At 47.1% G+C, this 24599-nt stretch overlaps 1 protein-coding gene across 1 annotated transcript in view; it reads right to left on the bottom strand.

The window, feature by feature from the left end:
- LOC119393233 (zinc finger protein Gfi-1-like) overlaps positions 1–24599 on the bottom strand; it is a 100105-nt gene that overhangs the window by 36841 nt on the left and 38665 nt on the right. The window contains exons 3-4 of the mRNA XM_037660146.2: positions 6111–6487; positions 3580–4048 (exon numbers count right to left, since the gene is read on the bottom strand). Coding sequence (XP_037516074.1) covers positions 3580–4048; positions 6111–6487 — 846 coding nt within the window. The remainder of the gene's footprint in view (positions 1–3579; positions 4049–6110; positions 6488–24599) is intronic.

Genomic DNA, 24599 nt, shown 5'->3' with positions numbered 1-24599 from the left:
TTTTGCTTTTATCACGTCCTCAACGTTCTCCTTTCTCATTCAGTTCCACAAGCCCGACGGGATTTTTGTTCTGCGCGCTCGGCCTCAACGTCGTGCACTTCGCGATGCTGCCCAGATGTGGAACCGCCTTTCAATGTGGGACGAGAATGCAGCGAACTAGAATGCTTTGACGCGTTGCTGGAGAGAGGCGCGCAGCCTGCTCACTGATGCTGCCCTCCGCTTCTCTCCAACTCCCTTTCTCCACATCTCGTAGCTTTCTTCTTTTTTTTCTCTCTCTCATTGTTCCCGCCACCGACGAAAGCGAGGTTCGCCGTATTCTACAGTTGAACGCGGGCGTGCGAATATACGGACGGAGGGCGCCTGAATATGATTGTCTCGTGCCCGCTGCTCATCTCGCACAGTGCTGGGGGATTCTATTCCCGGCGTGCTCGACCCTCATCTTTATTCGCATGGCGGCAGTAGATTGCTTTCTACAGCTTTCTCGGGCAAGGCGGCAGAAATGAGAAGAATCCGGGAAATACGAAAAGCTGTCGAGGATGGCGAGGAAAGCTTCCGTCCCGCGATCCCCCTCCTCCTCCGCTTTTTCGTTTCCTTCCTCTTCTCTCTTGCTGCCTGACGCGCAACTGTTATTATTTTAAGCCTGGTATTCTTCTCGGAAGTAAGATTCCTGTCACAAGAGAAGAGCCCGGATGAGATAAGGCGAAGGCTCGCGGGCTAAAGTGGAGACTGTAGGGCGCGAGAGTTTTTTTCTTCTTTATTTCTTTTTATACTGCGCGCGGGGTCGTCGAGTTTCTCTGATAGAATAATATAAACTGCCTAACTGTGAATCTCTATGCAAACTGCTGCGACAATTGGCATGACGGTAATAGTATTTTCAGAATAAAATAAAAAAAAAAACGCTTTGCGAAGGAAGGCGAACCGAGAACTTCGAGGTACACAGATAGCCGGGATGAATGTCGGCGCAAACTAAAAAAGAGGGAGAAGAGGAAGAAAGGAAGCGAGGTGTCACGCAACACAGCGATGTTTAGCCGGACGAGAAAAGAAATGACGAAAGTAATGGCATGATGAATGCGACAACTACTGTGACGGCGCGATGACAAAGACGATAACGAAACTATGCAAAATGAGAGCAATAGCGAGGAAACTACTACGATTGCGTGTTAACAATAACGATAACAAATTTGAATTATGTATTGGGATTTTGCGCTGCGGAAATACGCTCTCATATGAGGTACGCCCGTAATGATTTAAGCCGGGGGGGTGGGGGGGGAGGGGGGGGGGGGGCTTTATACAACTTTTACCACCTGGGCTTCTTTCACAGCTCGCATACTTAAGCACATAAGCGTTCTTGCCATCGACGTCGTTCAACACCAGCGGCTAGGGCAGGTACCGAACCAACTAACGGCGATGACAGACTAATGCTGGCAGGGCCAATGTTGAAAACGAGGTTCACAATACCACCGAGCGACAATACCACCAGAGTATAAGATGAAAAATCCTTGAACAGGGGACGCCGCAAGATCCAACGTTTCGACAAGTAAGCTTGTAATCTTCAAGGCTGCAGGTGCCTACCTTATCGCGTGTATGTGTAAGCATACACATACACGAGCTAAGGTGGGCAGTTGTTGCCTCGAAGAAGACAAGTCCCCTTGTCGAAACGTTGGCTCTAGCGACACCCCATGTTCAAGGAAATGTCATCTCTTCAGGCCGTCTTATCCTGAACTTCTGTCTTTTTTGGATTCCCCCAGAGCATAAGTGCAACGATGTTGTCATCAACACTGTAATACAACAATCGCTTATGTGGGTGTGTACACAAAGTTCAGCCTCAATATGACAAAGTTGTCCACGTAAGAAAAAAAACTTCGTTATATCGCGATCTTCGTTGCACCGTAGAGTGTTGGCATTTCGGTCGCGCTAATCGTGTCGCGCATCACGTTCCCGAAACCGTCCTTACATCTTGCGCCGTGAATTTACGTTTGTTAACGCATATATCGATTTATTCTCTGGAAGAAATTCGGGTAGCTCAGCATCTTGACTAACAGTGGGAGGTAAACGTCGCAACCGAGCAGAAGTATCACTGATTCACCTGTCACCATCGCGCCTATAGTAATGTATGCTTCTAATAAGCGTGCTTCCTGTGTCGCAACGGTGTTTTCCAGTGTTTCTCTCGCGACTGTACACAAAGTGACAAGCTTTTAAACCTGACAACGAAATTTATGTCGCGGTTTTTATATGTATGTAAACGATTTACAATATTGCTGTTTTTTTAAGGGTTTGTACGGAGCTAATCGCCGGAATTTCGAAATAATTTGAAATTGCGCCGCAGATGGGTGGCATGTTTTCTTTATAAAATTTCATTACTTATTATTTTGCATAAGAAGCAGCAATATTGTCAAACTGCACTCTTCACGTTTACAAAAATTTCCGAAGTGCCAGGGAAGGAGATCTTCACGTAAACCTCGCCCTGCGCGGACTTTTTGGCTTTTCACACTGGCACAGGGCTCAGCGCAAGTGAGAGAAAACAGAAAGATGCAGTTGTACATGACATTATTCAATTTTTTTCCAGAAGGATTTTAACTACCCTTTGCAGAGAACTCTGTTTAACGTGCCTGCTTCAGGGATGCAATAAACATTAAATTTCGGTCCGTCATATCTAGGTCCGATCACAGGGGATGAGAATACTCCACAGTAATCGCAAACTGGGAGAACTAGGGTTCTTAGCCATCACGCAAGTCAGAAATTAAAATGTTTATCATTTCAGTCAGGCGCTTTCCTGATTCTATCAGCAGTCACCATGTCATCCGTGCCATAACGGACACTTTAATCACTGACAAAGATGACAAGTGTCGCAACTGTCATATTTGTCAGTATTGCGATTCAGCCCAGAGCTGCATGGCTAAACTGTCTGAACTAGGCAAAGTTCCTACGTAGCAACTTCAACTGTCAGAAAATATCCACGAGATAATTTGGCCAGCCACGCTTGCATGTGCACCAGCACATACGTGTCCGTGAACGTAATAAACTTATTTGTTTTCGTTGTTGTTTTTTTTTTCTTACCACAAAGCGCCGATACAACAACAACCCATGGTATCTGTTGACCACAGACCGTACTACGTGTCTTGCGGTTTACCGCTTTTATGGTTCCGGTGGGTGAGTTAAGCTCTCAGCCTCATCGACTCCAACTCGTGAGCTAGCACTGCTACAAAGGCGCGACAACGTGGCCTTTACAACAACAGCAGTGGCCGCAGGTTCCGTAGGCTGAGAATTCCCCGCAAGAGCCATGGCTGCACTCTAAGACAAGAGACCTTTGACGGTTTTTGAGAGTCCTGACTTGGCCCGTATAGGATTCCCTTTAAATAGACGCATGAACTTTCTTTGGATATCATTATACTCTCGTCGGAGAGTCGTTGGGGCCCAATGAGAGTTCATGTGCCTCTTTAGTGACAGAAATATGCGCGGCAAGTGAGGACTCACCGAAAAGACTTTTTTTTTTCTTAGAGTGTGAATAAAATCAAGTGCGCTGCGTTCAAAACAAGCGCACGCAGAGTTACGCCGGCAGTGCGTGGGAGGAACACTCACCGGTGTGTATGTACGTGTGCTTCTTCATGTCCGACTTCTGATGGAAGCGCTTGCCGCAATACTCGCACGGGTAGGGCCGCGTGTCCGAGTGGATCAGCAGGTGCGTGGACAGCGTCGAGGAGCGCTTGAACGTCTTGCCGCACTGCTTGCACTCGAAAGTACGCTCAGACGTGTGCACGGCGCGGTGCTGGCTGAGGCTGACCTCGTGGCCGAACGTCTTGTTGCAGAGCTCGCAGGCGAAGGGCCGCTTTCCGCTGTGCGAGCGCCGCGCGTGCACCTCGAGTCCGTGAGCCGTGGAGAACATCTTGTCGCACTTGAGGCAGGAGTACACGTCCGACAGCGGGTGCTGGTGCAGGTGGTGCAAGTGGTGCAGGTGGTGGTGGTGGTGGTGTGCCGCCGACAGCAGGCCGGCCGCCGACAGGGACTGCGGGCTCAGCCGAGGACCGAGGTCCAGCCGGTTGCATGGTGACTGCGCCAACACAATGGGTGCGAACTTTACGCTCGTACACGAAACAACTCACGCGTGAGCCAAACGCAAGTTTTCTTACCTTTTTGACCCTTTAGTTCATAGGTAAAAAGTTACAGCACAAACGAAACGAAACACTAGGAAGACACGTGTCTTCCTTGTGTTTCGTTTGTGCTCTTTTTCTCTATGAACTATGTATCACCAACTAGCCTGCCAGCAAATGTTATTGATCCTTTAGATTTTGCGGCATCGTTGGCTGGCATATGAAACTCTGAATTTAGCAAGCGCACTTGCACTCCTTCTAACGTGCGATCACATGTACCCTGAATTGGTAAGACGCTTGAATATACAACAAATGTGCTCGTGCATAAGCTTCTAAGTTTGACTCTCGGATACTACACATCACGAAAAAGACGTTTTGCGCAAGCACTGATGACGTTTCTAAAAAATATTAACGCGCAACTGCTTGTTTCTTTCTTCTATCTCTGCAAGCATTTACACTATACCGCTACTGGCTTCTCGAACTGTGCAGATTCCAATTCGTATCATTTCATGCATTGCTGTTTTCATTCGTATGTTAATTTGTCAACCATGCCTGTCGTATATGATGGTGTGGTACGAGCGTATTGCGCTACTTTGTCTTAGGCGTTCTACTCCCTACTGCGAAAATAGCCGTACACTCGTTCACAACACTGAAGAGAAAAAACTTCGCATCTTATTCTCAACACCTATTTTTTTATGAGAGCAAGTGTTGCCGTTTCCACTCGTGTTTCCTTGCTGTACTACGTAAATCACATGCAAGTCCGGAAATTTTAATCGGAACAGTCATTGATAAGACGCCAAAGTGGTTTGAGGCTAGCAGGCGGCGTTAAGGCGCCAGCCACTCATGATCATTATGGGTGTGTTAAACAGACGACCACCTTGACAAGCAAGTCTCAAACGGCGCTTAAAGAAGAGAACTATTGCGAATACACCCCCGGAACAACGATAACTTTATTCTGTAGAAAAGAACCACTTTTGTCTTCCTTCGTGCGCTTGTATGAAAATAGTGTGAGGCAATGTTTAGGACGCTCAAGACACTTCTTTATTGTGTCGAGTATGAGTCCCATAACCCAAACCCAAGCAGTGATGATGAGTATGTACATATGAGAAGATGAAGCGCATAAACAATGCTCACAATATAAGCAAAAGTCTGTATGCACGTACGGCAAGAACAAAAACTCAACTGACTTCTGAGCGTTTCCCTGCATTTTAACGAAAAACTTCTTCGCTCGCTTACACTTTTTACAGGAAGGAAATTTCCTTCGTAGAGGATTTTCTGACAGCCCAACATGCGGCTATGGTGCGAACAGATGGGCAAAGCTTCTGCATTCGCCCTCATTGCAATAAGGAGAGGCCGCCGCAAGTTGTGTACACTTGACAGCCGGCCTCTTCTAGAGCAAAAGATATCAGGACTGTGGCCACCTCAAGATATTGTGCCCCAATTTTGTCTTTCGTAGTCCTATTCCTACGTCGTTTTAGAGGGATCCTACCATACGCAGAATGACCGCGCTTCCACTATGCGGCACTCACGCCGTTGTACAGAGTTTAGTTAGACCGAGTTCGCGACTTGTAAACTTCAACTATTGGAATATTAGGCGGATGTCTTACTCCTTTTTCGTAAATACTATCTATCTATCTATCTATCTATCTATCTATCTATCTATCTATCTATCTATCTATCTATCTATCTATCTATCTATCTATCTATCTATCTATCTATCTATCTATCTATCTATCTATCTATCTATCTATCTATCTATCTATCTATCTATCACTGCCATGCCGACAAAGATTGACTGATTGTTTATGAGGTTTAATGACACACAGTGAATCAGCCTATGAGAGACGCCGTAGTGGAGGTCTCCGCATAATTTCGACACCTGGGCTTCTTTAACGTGCACAGAAATCGCACAGTACGCGCACCTCTCGAAATATGCGACCACGGCCAGGATCGAACCCGCGTCTTTCGAGCCATCAGCGACCAATGCTACCGCGGCGGCGATAAAGAAGATAAGACTCCTACCATGGAGGATATGAGTCCTGCTCCACCAGGCTCTCCGGAGGGAGGACTGAGGGCTTGGCGGCCGGGAGTCTTGGCCGCCTGGGACGGTGGCGTCGGCGGCGAGGAGGCCGCGCTGCCGAGACCCAGAGGACCCTGTGCTGGACTGGATGTAGCGCTGGAGGCCGGCTGCAGACTAGAAGGAGGGGGTGGCGGGGCGGGCGGGGGTGGCACGACCGCGTCGGCGAACAGCCATGGCTTGATGGCGCCCACCCGCAGGTCGCATGTGAGCGAGCCCAGGGCGAAAGGCCGCAAGTGGAGCGCCGACAGACCCTGTGCTGCCGCCGCAGCGCTGAACAGCTTGGACGACTCTGTAGCGGCCGCCCCAGACTTGCCTCCACCTGCGGAGGCGATACGGACCCATCACAGCCTTGCACGAAGAAAGACATGCTATGCAGACGCCACGACGACCGCTGACGTCAACTCCTTGTGCGATTCTTCTTTCGTAGGCTGCAGTGTCGCGTGCATGCGCGTGCGTTTTTAAGCGAAGCCTTTATAACTGATAGATTTCGGTGGCGGCGTCGCGCGAGAAACTCGGCGCCGGTGAGCGTTCAGAAATGCGTCCCTCGAGGGTGCGTTGGTCACATGCCTATTTGCATGCGACGTTTTCAAATAATCGATGCTCCCTTGATCGTGGGCTTGTTGGCGATCAGCCGTTTCTGATGTGGCAATCTGATCTTTAATCGATGTCACATGTCAGTTCACGTAGCCACATGTCATTGTTGCCTGGATATAAAGGCATAAGTTCACGTTCCGGCGCCTGCGCCGGAACATGAGTCATTAGGCCCGATGCCAACTGCGTAGGCGCAGTTAGCAACATGTCTACGCAAAGAAAGAAAGAAAGAAAGAAAGAAAGAAAGAAAGAAAGAAAGAAAGAAAGAAAGAAAGAAAGAAAGAAAGAAAGAAAGAAAGAAAGAAAGAAAGAAAGAAAGAAAGAAAGAAAGAAAGAAAGAAAGAAAGAAAGGCAATAGGTCAGGCACGCACACCACAAGCTTCACTTGCCCCCATTTTTACGATATGCCAAGGGCTCCTGAGATTTTAGAGCATACTCGCTGCTTTGCATTGACATCCTGTCCTCTGTACCTTTTCGTCACTGCATGATCGCTTGACCGACGGGCCAATCAAATGCTTAGCCGGGCTGCTAGCTTATCTCTTACGAGCGGTTTTCGTTTGTTGTTCTGTTGGCCCATTAGAGAAAGCCTTCATATTGAGATTTCCGCCTTCACTGACACACTTGCACGCAGTATTCGCAATGCCCATAGACTGTCGCGCCACCGAGCGGAATTCAGGAGCGTCCTCTCGAGGAGGGTTAGTAGACGGCAAAACGGCGGCACTATGCAGTCGCTCCCTTGTTCGGCTGTGCTAGCCTAAGTGTTAACGCGTTGGCAAGAAAGGAACACTACGACTTTGCATGTTCCCTGCATCAGTGAACAAACCGGGCCCTCCGTGACATGAGAAATCTGATTCGTTCTTGCGAGACGCAAAGTTTTCGTGAAAATACGTGGCAACTCGCGCTTTCAATGCTAGCCCACAGTGTACACATACTATCAGCTTCGCGAGGCTTTCTGTAGCCACGCAGGTACCTTAAATATTATCGTCTGACATATTCAGTTGAAGCTCACCCTGTTTTACTTGCATATATAATTAGTCAGTGTTTCTTGTAGTGCATGAGTCCCATAACACTGTACGCGGGAGGGAGGTCGCGCGGGCTCGCGATGTGCTCATGTATAACTGAGCGATCTCAAGTTGGCGATACATTAAAATAGGGCCTCTATCCTTTGTCAGCAAAGCGCTGTTACGAATCGTGCGAGCGACGTTTCAATCATTCGAGGACGCGTCTGCTCGACGCCTTTCGTGGAGCGAACGCTTTCCATCCACGCCGTCCTTCGCCAGTGTGTTGGGTTTCATAGCCACCGCTGCGCCGCTTGTTTTTGTACGTTTGTTGATAGGTGGCAGCACACTGCAAGCGATTTGCTTGTTGACCGGTCTGAGAGCAAAACCAGCAAAAAGTTCTCCGGCCGCGCCCAGACGTCTGTCTAATTGTAAACGTGGTGACGCGGAGTGGTCGAAGTCGTTCGGCGGAGGAAATTCTTCAGATTGCTTTCAGCAGTGATGTTGAAAGAAACCATCTTGACGACGAGGATTTTTCACTGGACGTAGAAGACTGTGAAAGCACCGAGTGTGACAGCGACGATGAACCACCAGCTGCTAACTCACGAGGAGCCAGTTGCACTTCACGTCCCCTCGTGCGTTAATGTTCTTTCACGCTCGTAAGTCACTTTGATTGTATTTAATGTATAATATCCTTGAGCGAGATCAAAATAAAAGCATAGTTCCTCTTGTGCATCGCATGTATCACAATTATTTTGGATATTATGGAGCGCCGCATGCCGCCAACACGCTCGAGCTCGACCAGCGAAGCGAAATGGTTAGAGCGATGGAACGTGCAGTCACGGCCACAATCCACGCCTCTCGGCGAACTTCTTCGACGTTGCGAAAAGCATACGTGTTTATTCTTTTCGATATTCGTGTTTCGATCGTGCTGATCGAACCTGCAACATGCGAGTGAAGTACACACGGCTAGAGTCTCAGCATGGCTGTGACACAAGCGCTACTGAATGGCATGTTAAATGCTTGTGTTCCGTTGAAGACGTAACTCCGCGTTTTCGACTGCGCAAGTAATGACGACGGGGTATTATCACAGAACACTTTTATGTTTGCAAGCCATCATCACGCGCAGCAGCGATGGCGCTACTCGCTGGCGGCCTACTACTGCGGCAAATCCGTCAGGCAGGCTCGGTACGTACTACCTCGGAGTGCTGTTCAGCTCATACGTCAATTCTAGTTCACACAGGTTTATGTAGCACGCACAGGATTTCGCAAAGCATCGTTATGTACGGTAACGGAGCTGAAATATAACCTTTCACTTCGCAGCAAATAATTAGGTGGCGAGTACTTAGCACTTTCCATGGTTTGGGAAAGTATTTTAGTCTCATATCCATTTCAGCGCAGCTCATGACTTCATCCGGTGAAAGTGACACGGTCCGTACGTCCGCACGTCCTATCTGTTCCTATGCTAACAAACGGGTTGACCCTCCTCCTGGCGCCATATTGAAAAGCACGGCGCGCCACCTATAGTTCGTGGGCATTGCGAATAACGTAACTGCGTCTGCGGAGCAATAATAATAGTAAAAAAAATTAAGGCAGCTTCGCACTAGTGCTGGCAAGATTGAAGGAAGTGCGGAGCTGGGCGGCCAGCTTTGCTTCTCTTCATTTTTTTCTCTTGCTTTCTTTTTCTGTCATCTCTGTGCTTTTTCTGTCTTTTTTGCCTAGGTGTATTTGTAATTCCTTCTTTCCCTCTTTATGCATTTCTTCCTCTTTCTTGCTCTTTCTATCTTTCTTTCGCTTTCCTGTCTTTCTTTTTTTTTCTCTCTCTATTTATTTATCAATCTTTCTTTGATTATCTCTCTTCCCTCTTTCTTTCTCTTTCTGTCATTCTTCCTCGTTCTTTCTATGCTATGCTTTACTTTCCACCCTCCTCCTCTCTCTCCTCCTCACCCTCACTTCCTCTTCCCACCTTGATATACTATACTTCCCACCTTCCCACCTTGATATACTATACTAAACAAAACTACGCTACGCTCTGCTCGCGTGCCTAGATAGCCGAGTGGTTGCGAAACTTGGCTTCGGATCGCGGGTACGCGGATTCGAATCCCGCCTTGCCAAGAATTTCTCTCTTTCTCTTTCTTGCTATCTCTTTCTTTTCTCTCCATCTTTCTATCTCTTTCTCTCTCTCTCTCTCTGTACTAGTTTTCTCGCCCATCAGAGTCATTGCATCTTACGCCGGTCAAATCGGCGCACGTGTTCTGGGAGCGAAGCAGAAGATGAAGAAGAGGATGAATGGGAATATCAAGACGAAGACAGCGCGTGTCGGTTAATGATGATGCTAGTTTTCTGTTCACTCTGCACGCACTGATGGTCGGCTTAAACAGCACCGCCGTTAGATGTGAAGCTCAGCGATGTATGCACGCCGATGTCTCAAAAAGACGATAGAACGTCCTTTTGCGGATTACAAAGGGAAAAAATTCGGTAGAACTGAAGCTTAAAATAAGAATTGGGAAAAGTGGAAATGGAAAGTGTATGAAAAGGGAGCATTAACAAGAAGAAGAAAAAGAAGAAGACAACGACAGCGACGACGACGACGACTAAAGAAGGTAAGGTTAAGGAATTTTCCCTCTGCGAACTTATCTATACTGTGGCGGCATTTACTTTCCTGTTTTCCCCGCGATGTCGGTGCAAGAGGAAAAACTGGAACCCGGAGCAGATTTGGGCATCGTTCCTGCAAGCCTGAGAAAATTGCTCAAAGGTTGTCCGATCAGGACGTTGAACACAGCACGACAACGACGAAGAGATGACCACGACACTTCGGAGTTCTACGTCATCGCAGGATCGCCTTGGCGAAAGGAGAGGAGAATGTGCATCCCACACCAGTCAACGCTGCATGGGCGGATTGCCTGCTGTTTTCAATGAAACGCACACAAGGATACCAGCAGTCTAGGAGCTTGCATCACGCTTCCTACAAACTCTGCACAAGCTATGAAGATTTGAAGGTGGTGGCCCAAAAGCTCACAATAACGAAACAAAGAATCAAACGAACAAGCGGGATAGCGCTGTTACAAATCGGTTCATGGAAGTCCCGCAAAGCGGCGGATGAAGAAGAAAAAAACGTATCTGCGTTATACATAAAAATGAGTTACTTGTTTTTTTATTATTTATTACTATTATTTTCAGCAACACCTTTGTTTTTATAACATTTCATCATGCAGCAAAGTTTCCTCTGTAATGTCGTAAAGATTCTGCTCTACATATTACCCTATTGTTAAGCAGTGTTGTACACGTTCCTCTAAAGCGGGAACGAAAGCTCGTTCCTCGTTCCTTCTCATTTTTGGAACGAGTTCCCGTTACAAGTTACTCTACTGCGAAAGGAACGCGTTCCAGTTACATTTCCAACATTAGAACGTGTCGTCACCTTCCCGTTACATTAGATTTTTAAAACTCATATATTATGTCCGAGGTGAGATAACGGGAGCAATTTAAAGATAAGGTGAGATAAAATGAGCAATTCAAAGAGAAGGTGAGATAAAATGAGCAAGTTAAAGATCAGGTGATATAAAGTGATCAATTTAAAGGTAAGGTGAGATAAAGTGATCAATTTAAAGGTAAGGCGAGATAAAGTGAGCAATTTAAAAATAAGGTGAGATAAAGTGAGCAATTCAAAGAGAAGGTGAGATAAAATGAGCAAGTTAAAGATCAGGCGAGATAAAGTGAGCAATTTAAAGTTAAGGTGAGATAAAGTGAGCAATTTAAAGATAAGGCGAGATAAAGTGAGCAATTTAAAAATAAGGTGAGATAAATTGAGCCAGATAAAGATAAGGTGAGATAAAGTGAGCAATTTAAAGGTAAGGCGAGATAAAGTGATCAATTTAAAAATAAGGTGAGATAAAGTGAGCAATTTAAAGGTAAGGTGAGATAAAGTGAGCAATTTAAAAATAAGGTGAGATAAAGTGAGCAATTTAAAGGTAAGGTGAGATAAAGTGAGCAATTTAAAGGTAAGGTGAGATAAAGTGAGCAATTTAAAAATAAGGTGAGATAAAGTGAGCAATTTAAAGGTAATGTGAGATAAAGTGAGCAATTTAAAGGTAAGGTGAGATAAAGTGAGCAATTTAAAAATAAGGTGAGATAAAGTGAGCTATTTAAAGGTAAGGTGAGATAAAGTGAGCAATTTGAAGGTTACATTGAACTACATATATTACACGATATTGAACATCTCCGGCAGCAGATTACATGGAGATAAAAAAAATATGAAGAAACGCTCCTAGACAATTTTTTTAGAGATCACCGGACACACTCGAGACATGTCTAACTGCAGCTCTGGTGCTCGCCTATAACAAGTGCAACACATGTGGAACTTTTCACGTTGTTCTTCAAACGCAGAGTCATATGTTCAAAAAAAATTCTTTTCCTGCACCACTATATTAAAATTCTGGGACATGAAATCGCATCGAAAGGGACAACACGTAGGCGTTCAATGAGTACTGATTCAATATTGCATTATTAGCGGAAAATAATGTCCACGATTCATATTCGCAACTTAATAACGTCCCTTGTTCTGACCAGCTAGGGTTGCATCTCAGTGTTGGTGTGCTACAGACGATCCTGTTTTCTCGTCAGCACTTCTTTGTCAATACAGGGAGAATTTTTTTTCGGACAATGCAGATTTTTAATAAAAATGCTACGACAGTAAGGCTGCTGTGGTTTTCGCACACGAACTCTACTTCGCGGCGGAAATACTTTGCCACACCTAAAGTTGCACTGAACTGAGCATTTTACAAACCCTCGTCAATTGGCTTTTTAATTGTTAATTCCGGGGCAGTTGTTCTCAAGAAAAATACGTAATCCCAAGAAACATAGAAATCCCAAGAAACATACGTAATTTGGGGTGTTAGTCGAAGTTGAAGGCCCCGATCGAGGCAATATCGAAACTGAGCGCGCCGGGCGCGCAGGAAATGCCATTGCTGTGTTACGTCAGAGCGGAACTTCACGTAACGAACCTTGAGAAAAGGCGTGTCGCGGCAAAATTTGGTCGTGATAAACGGCATGTCGTCCAAAGTACGCAAGAGGACCATTTATACATTAGGGAGAAACGGCAAGAAAAGAAAAAAGCGTGCCCTTTCATTGCGGCGGCTTTACGAAGAGGTTCGAATGTAAAGTGAAATCTCTCCATGGTGTGTCCATACTCTTAAACGGCCCATTCGTTGCTTGCAGAGTGGCTGAGTCAAATATTAATAATATTAATGAGGTTTTCCCGGTTGGTCTAGGGTCGCGCTGTTTGCTTCTCCCCCGGCGGGTGCCTTAAAGTGAAAATCATGATACAACTTACTCATGTGACAGGCGAACTGTAGTTTCTCGCGCCTCACACACTCGCCCAACCGCCCTCCTCTGCATGATGTGCTGCATGCATGCGCCTGTTCAGTGACGTGGAACGCGTGCCGGTGGAACGCCATTCCCTCTGCCATTCCTTCGTGAACGTAGCGAGTTACCGTTACAGTTCCACCGATCCTGAACGGAACGGTGGCGTTCCTTCGTTCCTCCAAAAAGGAACTAGTTCCTAGAACGTCGTTCCTTGGAACGCCGTTCCGTACAACACTGTTGTTAAGTTTCGTATAAATTTGTGAAACCACTCATTTCTTGGCCAATCCCCGCAGTGGCTCTGAGTCACAGTTAATAGGTGAACAAGAACAAGAACAATGTACCGAGGTCTACTAGTTACAGAGTGGACTGCAAGAACGCTTCTTGGTATCGCTGGATAGTGTAAAAGGTTTAATTAGTACTATTCTCTCTTTCGCTCCTCTTACGCTCTTTATCTCCTTTTCACCATTACCCCTTCACCCCATCCAAGGTAGCCAACCGCAATCACCTCTGGCTTACGTCGCTGCCTTTGTACGCACCTTTTCGTAAACTTCCTTGTAGCGCAATTGCTTTCACAAGGGCTTCCCCACTAGGCACTCAACCTATGCTGGCAGAGCACGCTTTACAGGATTAGAAGTGCGGAAATAATTGATGCGTGTGCGAGGAACATGTAGTTACAAAATTGTAACGTTTTGCCTGGAGGACCGCACACTATGAGAATGAATACTTTGCTAATCCTTTTACTGGAAGCTGGCTATCTAGCTTCGCTTGGGGTTGCTTAAAGTATGGTCAGATGATAATTGTCTCAGTAATATGAGCGATTGTTTGTGTCGTGACCAAGTTTGCGACGAGTACATCACGACGGCACAGTTGCGATGACTTGAGAGTAACGATGATTGCCTGACGGCAACAGCGACATGAAGTTGACGGTGTGACGCTGGCGATATGACGACTGTGGCACAATGAAAATGACGGCAGCATCACGACGACGGCGATGGCTTGATGACGGGGCAACTATAATGGCAGTACGCTTTCGTTCTTGGTGCAGAGTTGAGTGGAGAGGTGTGCGTGCTAAGTTCAACAAGATCTTGTAAATAAAATTATGGCTACTTGACGTGACGCGCACACCATTCGTCTCAAACTGCTAGTTTGCGCGAGAGAAGATGCCTTTCTGGCCTAGTGGGATTTGCTGCGCACACCTTCCATTAAATCCCGCTGTCGGAAACCCTTTACGGTGATGCTGTATATGGTAAGGGCTCCGTGTATTTTTCGTGTTAGTGCGTCAAGAATAACATGCGAGTGTGCGCCGCTCCCGGGCGTAGTCCAGTACCGGGCCGACTCGCGGTGGAGGTGAAACAGGTTTGAAGCACTAGACTCCTAATAACGGCAATCAAATAATCGTTTGGTGCCCAAACAAGGGTGCATATGCTCCTGAGTACCCCCTCCGAGTGTTGATTACACCTTGGACCTCAACGCGGAAATTTTAAAAGCAGACAAGAAATGGTTGACTCGGTTTCTGCCAGGACAGTTTAGGTTGAAGTGCCGCACCAATCCTCAACAGTGGCCCTCTAAAGATCTTACTTTGGCCAAGGAGGTCGAAACCTAAACAATTAGTGTATATCAGTTTATATCGGTGTCCATCACGGTAATCACACGGCTGTCGTCACTACCATTACCAAATTATAGAAATAGAAAGAGGTACCCCAGTCGAACCCTGTGAGACGCGCTAGGGCTTCATTGGGTTCCGCTGGTAATTACAGAGTGGAATGTCCCCTGAAACTTAAAAAGAAAAATTATTGACAAGGTACCAGAAACAGCAGACAGATTGTGGGCGCGAGTTTGGTGGTACATCAGCAGCACGCTTCGCGTTAGTAGGTTTCTGGACAAAATGGAATGAACATCCGCTAATGTTCTTGTAAAAACAGTTGGGAATTCGCGGAAGGACAGCGGATGGTGTAGCAACCACGTGTAGCGCATTCCACACTTCTTCTACTCGCAATCCTGCGAGAGACTGAATTGACGAATTCGTTGTGACACGCCTTGACATGGAACGAGACACTCAGGCGGTGCATTCGCGCCTCGACTCAGCCTGTCTGTATCAACCAAACCACCTTCCTCTCGGAGAAGTGAAGAACACAGAAATAAAAGGAGCGTAACTGAAGAAAGCATAACGCTGCAAAAAAAAGAAAAAAGAAACCTCGGGCTACTCGCCTTTTTAAAGGCAGCCAGTCAGGTGTATAATCGATCAATCGCCCCGAGGACAGAGAGCCCGCCACAACCTCGCGTGCACCGTGTCGCTGCCGCGAACATAGCAGGGGAGACAAAAAGAATAGAGAATAAAGTGGTAGCCCCAGAGTCAGCTAAAGAGAAAAGAAAGGAAGACGCGAGAAAAGAAAAAAGGCAATCTGTACAGAAAGCGAAACAAAGGAGCGAAATCAAGCAGTGCGCACGCAGGGCCGCGTCCACGCCGTCCCCAGGAGACAGCGCGATCGAGCGAAGTGCGCGCAGCACGGGATGTGGAACAAAAGAGAGTCGCCCCCGCACCCCGACAGAAGAAACAGCAGCAGCAGCAGCAGCAGGTTGTCGGAGCGAAAAGTTGGCGCTTGCTGGGACGTCCACACGTCCACGTTAATCACGCGAGCGCTACACTTCCAGCAACAGGCGTCTCTTGCATCCTTCCCCCCCTTTGCAATACGCTTGGAAACGGGCCACGCTGGGGAGGCCGTCGTGCAATGAAATTAGCGCCCTGTCTGGCGGCGGGGAGAGCAAAAAGCAGTATCGCTTTCAGCCCAGGAGTCCCTCAGGACCAGGGGACGACGGACGCGCGCGCTGCCACCGACGACGCTGAAACAGCGAGACCACGCGCGTGAGCTCGTGACCGGGAGCGCCGAGATCGGAGCTGTGAAATAGGCTGGCGAAACACGGCGGCCTACATCTCGCGATACAGCAGACAGCCGGAAAGTATGCCTACGCATTAAGCAAACTTGTGTTCTACCGTTTCGGCACCGTGAAGAGCCTGGTCGCCGCACTGCGTCGCTAGGAGTATAGTATAGTACAGTATAGTGTAGTATAGTATAGTATAGTATAGTATAGTATAGTATAGTGTAGTATAGTATAGTATAGTATAGTATAGTATAGTATAGTATAATGAAGCTTATAGGCGATATTCAGCGTTAAGCACAGAACTTATATGACGGGACGGGATAGGAAGGAACACACAGACAAGCGCTTAACCCTGAATGTGTCATACCAACAATGCCAGAAATGTACCGTTGCTAAGTTCACTTATAGGAAATGGATAACTAGAGAACTGTGGTCAACAACGCGTGGCTTTTAACGCGGGTTTGCCTTCTACGCAGTCGAGAGAAGTATGTGCGCTAGCACCTCAAGTTAGACACAAAATATGAATAACCTGCAGCCTCAGTGGTACTCTGGTTACGGTGCTCGGCTGCAGACCCGAAAGACGCGGGTTAGATCCTGGCCCCGGCAGTCACATTTTGGTGAAGGGAAAATGCTATAGAGGCCCGTCTACTTAGTAGATTTTGGTGCGCGTTAATTGACCGTTAAACGTTAAAGAAACGTTAAAGGTGGTCGAAATTTCGAAGTTTTCCACCGCGGCGTGCCTCGTCATCATATCATGTTTTCGGCGCGTAACACCCCAGAAATTAATTATCAAAGCAGAAATAACTTAATAGACAATGATGATGGGCTTCTGATGAAAAAGCCTCCATGTTCCTTAATATTTGCGGCATTAACATTATGAGGGATAAACGTTGGCTCTAGATATAAAAATATTTTGCTGGTTTAGTTACAAATTATTATTTTTTTCTGTGAAACGAAAGCGAAGGCACATAAGTGTGACAAAGGTAGGATACGAACAGCTTTTCGCTGAGTGGATTGTACGAACAGTGAGAACTAGGAAATTAACGCTAAAGGCGTTGGTCGCGCACTTTCATGCAATCTTTCACGCCATATTGTGTGCAGCTGCGCAAAAATGCGTGATTTTCCTTACGAAGCTGTCTAAACTTATCTACACGCCGCGCGTGGGCGTGGGGAACGAAGTAGTGACATTTATCTACCATATTTCACCCGGGTACACGATTGAGCCGAAAGAAATGTTCGAAAGAGAAGACAGGTTACTAATGCCATAGTGCATGTTCGCATAAGCAGTCGAAAAAATGTATAAATAACGTGAAAGTGTTTATTCAAAATACTTGAGCACCCATCGCATTCGGCAAAAGTAAGACGCGATAGAGCAACACCACCGCTCGCTTCCCGATGGTTTCCCGAAGCAGGATCGCTCGAGCTATAGGGCCTCCTTACCAGCGTGTGGCATCCTGCCTGAGATGCAGGCACAGGGAATTTTGCGGAAACACTAAACTCACACGTGTAATTGCACATCGGCACGTTGACCACGTCGTTATCATGCCCATGACTATTCGTGAGTGATGGCTGATTTTGGAGAGAGGGGGAGAAACAACTTTATTTGTATATATGATTTTCTTTTTTTCTAATTGAATGAATGCATCACAAGACCCGGCGAGATGTAATTTCGTAGAGTGTAAGTTCAACTTTAGTAAAGTACCTATAACACGTAATACAGCTCGGTCATTTTGTCCAGGAAATAAAAGAATACGCTCAACAAAAGTGCTGTCGGTGAAGCAAAATTACAGTTTTTCGTAGTCTCTGTTGCAGCATAACTCTTGTATTCTGCAGCGACGCCTAACCATAAGCTAATTGCGCGCTAGCAAGAAGCGCGGAGGAATACAGCGGGTAGTTTCGAACACATAAAAAAAAAAACCACGGCTCTAGTCAACAGTGCAAAGGTCAAAAAGGATCTCTCGAACCAACCCCGTTTGCTCTCAATCTGAGTCTCACAGGAACGCGTGCGAAACCCTGCCTGCTGCACAATGGGAGCCGAGGCTGAGCTATGGGATTTCATTACCGAGAGCTTTATCTATGGCCCACTCGAACTCGAGGGGGGTTTATTATGAAGCAAGACCGAGAGTGGTATCAAAACACAGATAAAAATAATCTCGCTAGTACCGTTTCGTTAGGAGCGACCGCCTGCCCTCGGAAAATGACACGTCGTAGCCCGTACTGCGCAGATGCAATTGGAGCGTGTTCCTATAGGCTGATTGTTATCAATTTCTTGAGAAAAAAAAACGTGCTTAATCTTGCGTTCTTTTGTTCAGTATTTATAAATGATCTATTAAATCTGTGTATTTTCTCGAGAATATGCGCTGCATTGCAAAATGCACTGCCAACTTTGTTTTCAAAATCTAAAAACAGCCCCTTTCGTTCCGCGTGGTCGACATGTGATATATTCACAGCAAAAAAATTACATGATTCATTACTGATTTGTCTTAATGAGAATCATTGAAGTTTGACGCAGCACTCAATTCATACATGAACACGACTAAGCTGAAAAATGATAAGAAATGGATAAAAAGCACTAATTATAAGCAGTAGCATACACTGGTCAATCTTGCTAAAAAAAAAAAAAAAAAGGTATGGTCTGCAATATCTCGCGCATGTATTGTTCGTCAGTTTCAGTAGCGCAAAAAATAAATAGATGAGGGAAGGCTTTGGGCCTGTCCAGCAGGCCCGCGAGGCGGCGGTGAGGCAAGGCCTCGACGTCCCCACGTGGGAGACCTAAAGCCCAGTCGGCGAAAGCTCTGCCGGACCATCAATAAAGTTGTTACCAACCAACCAAAGGGAAGGCTTCGGACGGATACGTCTTGCGAGCGACGCTTTAGAAATGGTGTTTTGCCATTGTCGCTTAGCCCACAAACATGAGAGTACCGTGTCACTCTTTACTTAGAACGTTCACGCCTAGCGAGGAAGTTCTCGCACCTAACGAACGCAGCCTGTTAATCAAGCAATAATATAGTTGACAAACCATCGTTTTCGCAGTCTCTTACAGGCATAGAATGATTTGTGAGAGTAGAAGCTGCAGCCTGTAAGCCACATTAGAAGCGTTAATTTGCAATGACGGTAAATCGGCCACAGAAAACCCTTACAGGCGCGAAACTTGCCTCCATCCCCCATGTCAATTATCTCTCTCCCTCTTGTTCGACGAGCAAAGAGCCCGACAAATTCGGCTGCCAGAGATGCTGCACCGTTCCATACACCATGCCGTTAACGACGCGCTCAAACTTGCGAGACGTAATTAGCAATCTGTGCTCGCAATTCTCTCGAGCCATAGTTAAACGAGTGCCGTGTTTCCTAAGAGTAAAAAAAAATAAATAAAATATCAATCTGAAGCGTATACGGCTTTTTATAAACTTTGCGTCCAGCACCGAGAAGTTACTCTGAATACATCGCACGCGCCGTTCACCACATGTTGCGCATTGTTCATTTCCTTACCTTTTTTTTTCATTTATTTTAATGAAAAGAAAACAACGAGATGAAGCACCTCGTCAACCCGGGGCTCGTAAACGCGACGCGACCGTCGTCAGCGGGTTTTCTTTCTTCCTGGGCCCGGCGCTGCTACGCAGTGTTGGCGTGTATTCAAGGCTGGCAGCAGGCCTAAAGAACCAAAGCGCGGGTCTCGATCGTGCGCGCGGCCGCGGAGAAGGGAACGGGGCTATGTAACGGAAGAGATTGATTGGATTGGTCGTGCGCCTGCTTTGTGTCCCAGAGGCTCGCCCCGGGCTATTGACACAACATTAGAAAAGAGCGCGCGCAGACTGTCGGGGTTCCGCGGCGCCGAGTTCGAGCTCGGGTGCGTCGCCAAGGCTGCTGCCGCGCGACTCAGCCCGGGGTTGGCGAGAGAGCCGGTCGGCGCAGCGGCCGCTGCGCCGACCGGCTCTCCGCGGCCGCTGCGCGGCTCTGCGAGCGACCGGATGGTGGCAGCAGTCGGCGGGTGGAATTGCCCTTCGCGTGGACGCCTCACTGAACCCCGCAGGTTTGAAAAAAAAGAAAAAGGGTTAAAGTTAAAAACTCTGTTGTCTCGAACTGCGTGTAAGTGCTAAACACTTGTCCGCTGCGCCGGCCAAGCGGTAATACCGTTGTGGTGCTTTCAGTTCAGGAGGAAAAATGCAAGAAATAATAAAAAGAAACAAGGGCAACTGTCGAACGCAGAGATGCTTGAACGCCGGCGTCAAGGAGAACCAGAACGTTGGCGTTCGCGAAGGAGGATGAGCGGAAAACAAGAAGCGAACGGCCGACAGCGAGCAATCAAATTCACGTTGAGCTAGACGGCGCCACAAAACAACGCCGCACTCCGCTAGCCCTTTGCCAGCTCGTCGGGTGGAGAGGTGCTCGACGCGTTTACCCCATCTCTCTCCAACGGGGTCGCGAAGGGGAGGCGTCGACTGGGACGCGTAGGAGGAAAAGGAAGCGTCTACAACGGCGCACATTCCCCTCCGAGCGCGTGGTTGTGTAGACTGATCTCGACGAACCCGTTTCGCGCTTATCGAAAGATAATATTATTGTTTCCCTTCCCAGGTACAGAGCGAGCGGCCGGAGATTGAAGAGGAGTTGCACGAAGACTTGATCTCCGTGTTCGATCCCCGTACGCCCGCCTATTTTCTTTCGTTCTTTTTCTTTCGATCTATTCGCGAATGATGTTCCCCCGTTGCCTTCTGTCGCTGTCTCAACGAGCGCGCCGCACGCGGCAACCAACCCAAACTGCACTCGAGTTCTGCGTGGGCGACGCGGCATAAGATGTTATTGAGAGGCGTGTATGGTGGACGCGCGTTCGCGCATCACGAAGAGACAATACAATTAGCTTTGTTCTCGCAAAATATTGCTCGAGATATGCACGCATAGTAGTGATCTCGCACCATGCAAACCCCTCCTCGTACTGCTACTGACCGACGATCGTATGAGAGTTTCTATAGAAGTATGCTTTCCAGCATGCATTCAGCTTCGAGTGTCCGCGGCAAGCGACCCTCCTTCGCCTGAGCTGTTCAGCATTGTCCATGGCTTGTTGGTTTGCTCTCGGAGCATTGAAAACGAAGCAGATGGCCGGGTGCGACGTTTTTTTTTTTTCCTACTTTTAGCCAGTTTGCAAATACTTCCAGCAAGCGTCCATACCAAGCCAAGTGAGATTCAAAAAGTCAGGAGTGGTTGGAAAGAGAATTTGTATAGATGAAAGCTCGCCACGGTAGCCCAGGGGTTGAGGAGCACTAATTTTGACCGCGAGGTAACAGATAACATTATAATAATAATTTCAAGGATTTTACGTGCCAAAACCGCGGTATCATTATAAGGCAACCCCGTAGTACGGGACTCCGGATTCATTTATACATTGTGGGGTTCATTAACATGCACCTAAATCTGAGTGCACGGGTGTCTTTGCATTTCACCCCCATCGAAATGCGGCCGCTGTGGTTGGGAATCGAACCGGCGTCCTCGAGCTTAGAAGCGCGACTCCGTATCTGCTAATCTACCACGGCGGGTCCTCATCTATATTATAATAATAATATGTGGGCTTTAACGTCCCAAAACCACGATATGATTATGAGAGACTCCGTAGTGGAGGTCTCCGGAAATTTCGACCACCTGGGGTTCTTCAACGTGCACCTAAATCTAAGTACACGGGCATCAAACATTTTCGCCTCCATCGAAAATGCAGCCACCGCGGCCGGGATTCGATCCCGCGACCTTCGGGTCAACAGTCGAGCGCCATAACCACTAGACCACAGCGGCGGGGCCTCATCTATATTAGAAATAACATACATTGTAGGTAAGTTTTCTGAGGTACTTGTTTGCATTTTAAATATATCCGCGTATATACAAAGGAAATATATACAAAGAAAAAAGGGAGAACGGTTAAGCCGTTGCTCGCGCAGTTTCATTGCAGTGCCCAAGCTGAAGGGACAAAAATACTGTATCCCCGCTTTTGAGCTTTGCGCAATCGCATTAACTTCTTTAATAGCCGTACAAAAATGTAGCAGTTGTTCAACACTTGACATAGCAGTTGTCTATTAATATGCTACGGACGCCTTGGAGGTGTTGGCATTCTTGTTGTTTGAGCAAACGGCACGCTCTTTTAATCAGCTTTTTGCCCCGTTGTCGAGGTGAACGTCCGGGGTTCCAAAAATATTGCTGCCTTTTTTTTTTCTTCTTTCGAAACCACGGGTGGATCCCCTCAGCTCCTGACGTGCAGTAGTGGTGACGCACTTGTTTGGCGAAGTGCTAGAGACATACGTATAACCGCATTATAAACGCTGCCTGCCCTTTCGCAACTCATTCACGTTCCTTATTGGCTGAGCGTTGCAATGCGTGTGGCCATTCTCGCAGTTAGCTTTTTACACTTCAATGTGTGTGCGGAGGGAAGCGGGGAGGGTTGCATGTGCGGGCAAAAATAACGTGACTAAACCTGGTGACTAAACCTGCGAAGCTTAGGGTCACGCGATTATACGCAGAGCGATGTTGCGGGAGCAGGGGAGAAGTTGGCACGGCGGCCGCTCGTTCTATAGTTATTGCGCTGACCTTCATTCATTTTCCTTAATATGCATGATCGCTTGCTATCTTTGGATGTTTTTTCAGCTTGTAAAACTGATGTTTTCTTAAATTTTCACACGGGTTTTGATGTGTGTATTCATAATATTGTGCAGTAATTTCCGAAGAGAGACATAAAATGTAAGGTTTTTAATATTTAGAAACGGTAATGCTGAACGGAAGTAAAGAAAGAGACCGGCTTTTTTTTTTTCTGGAAAGAGGTGAATGTAGGATGCGCTTCAATCCACATGCCTATCTACTTAAATAAGGCGCTGCGATCTTTCTCTTTGGAGTTGGACTAATTAACGGGCATCGGTCGCTCCTTTTTACAATAAGGTTGTTTCCTTCTCGTTCTCCTCCTCTTCATCGTCACCATCGTAAACATAATCATAATCTTCATCATTATGATGACCCTTTTTTTGCTGCGCCCCTCTGCTAAACGTAAGAGGAAGAAAATAAAAAAAATGTAAGATATGTTGCTCAGCTATGACTGTCTATCAAAACGAACAGATTCCGTCAGCAAGGTTATTAAAATAGCTAGGAATTGTAGATGTCGGTAATTTATGTTCGAAACAGCAAACCGAAGCAAGCGCCCAGAAAGGAAAGCGGAGCATGGTATTGTTGCACCAGTTTAGTAATAAAAATACAGAGATGCGCAAAGCAATATTACATATGATACGTAAACTTCAAGTGCACCCCATTTTGGAGTTCGAATGTGTTCTTTTTCCTGGGTGTGCTGCTTAAAACCTACGATTTCTAGTACTGGTGAAAAGGCAAGCTCTACGTCTGTGTCTCCGACTACCGAGATGTGTTGCTAATAACTGACTTTGTCTGGAAGTCGAAATTATTCCACTCGATCCAAGATTAAGCAGCTTACTGCACAGACATTTTGAAAGCTTTACGATTCGCCTCTCTCCCGTTCACAAAGCTTTCATCACATCTCCCGATTATTCCAGCGATGCTGTATATGGTTATAGACCTTTTCACAGGAGCACTCTCGGACCAGTGCGCTGCAGGGGTCGGGGGTATGCTCTCAGTGTTGCCATCGTGCTTTGAGATGTGCCATTGCTGTGTTTGTGTTGCTTCGGTACGCGTTTGTGTGACTGTGTTATGCGCATGTCTTCGATACGAACTGATTATCATGGGAGAAAATTTACTGCATTCGCATAGCAAATCGTCTGGCCACCACTGTGTCGTATACGGGTGAACGAACAACAGCAGGACAGAAATATTTTGGGTGCAACCATGTGTCCGCAGCACAGTACGCCACGCGATGAGTGCAAGTGGCTCATGTTCGCGCTCAATCGTTTTCCTCCGTCGCCTGAATTGCGGCAGCAGTGGGTGGCTTCAGTAAATCGGAAGAACTTCCGTGTGTCGTCATCGTCACGCCACTGTTCCCGGCATTTCGTTCGCGGCAAGAAAACCAACGATAACAAATTAACATTCCCATGCTGCATCCTGGATACGAAAGAAAGTACGTAAGCCGCTGATGACTCACCGAGTAAGTCCCGAGAATGTTGCGGATTCGTACTTTATGTCTTCCATAACACAGCGTCGACACGGCTGCAAACTCTGCCTTGTGCAGCTACGCATGTGCAGCCTACGTGCCGTACTTCACCGGAGGGCCTTGCGGAAACCCACGCGCGATCGGGCCTACTATTCATGGCTTGCGACGGTGTCACATACCCCTTACCAGCACGGCTCCTTCGTTCACTTTGTGCGCCAGCAACTGACCCATCCAGCCAAACTGCACGTATCGTCATGCTACTCAGTGCCTCATATTGTTCGACACCTGGCGAAGACCCCACGCATTCGCCTCAACGACATATAGACAATGTTCAGACGCCATATTTCTGGCCACTCACCCATGTCATTTATATATAGACGCGGTGATCGGTCGCAAGTGACAATGCGCGCCGCTGAACGGTTTAGGCAGCGACGGATCGGTCAGTGGCAGCGACGATGCTAAACAAAACAGTCTAAGCAAATGAATAATCGGCGAACGCAGGCCCTACGCAGGACTTAACCTTA

Source organism: Rhipicephalus sanguineus, chromosome 1 (assembly GCF_013339695.2).
Source record: "Rhipicephalus sanguineus isolate Rsan-2018 chromosome 1, BIME_Rsan_1.4, whole genome shotgun sequence".
In the NCBI taxonomy this organism is placed as follows: Eukaryota; Metazoa; Arthropoda; class Arachnida; order Ixodida; family Ixodidae; genus Rhipicephalus; species Rhipicephalus sanguineus.
The sequence above is the reverse complement of the archived record's forward strand: the minus strand, read 5'-3'. Positions and strand labels throughout refer to the sequence as shown.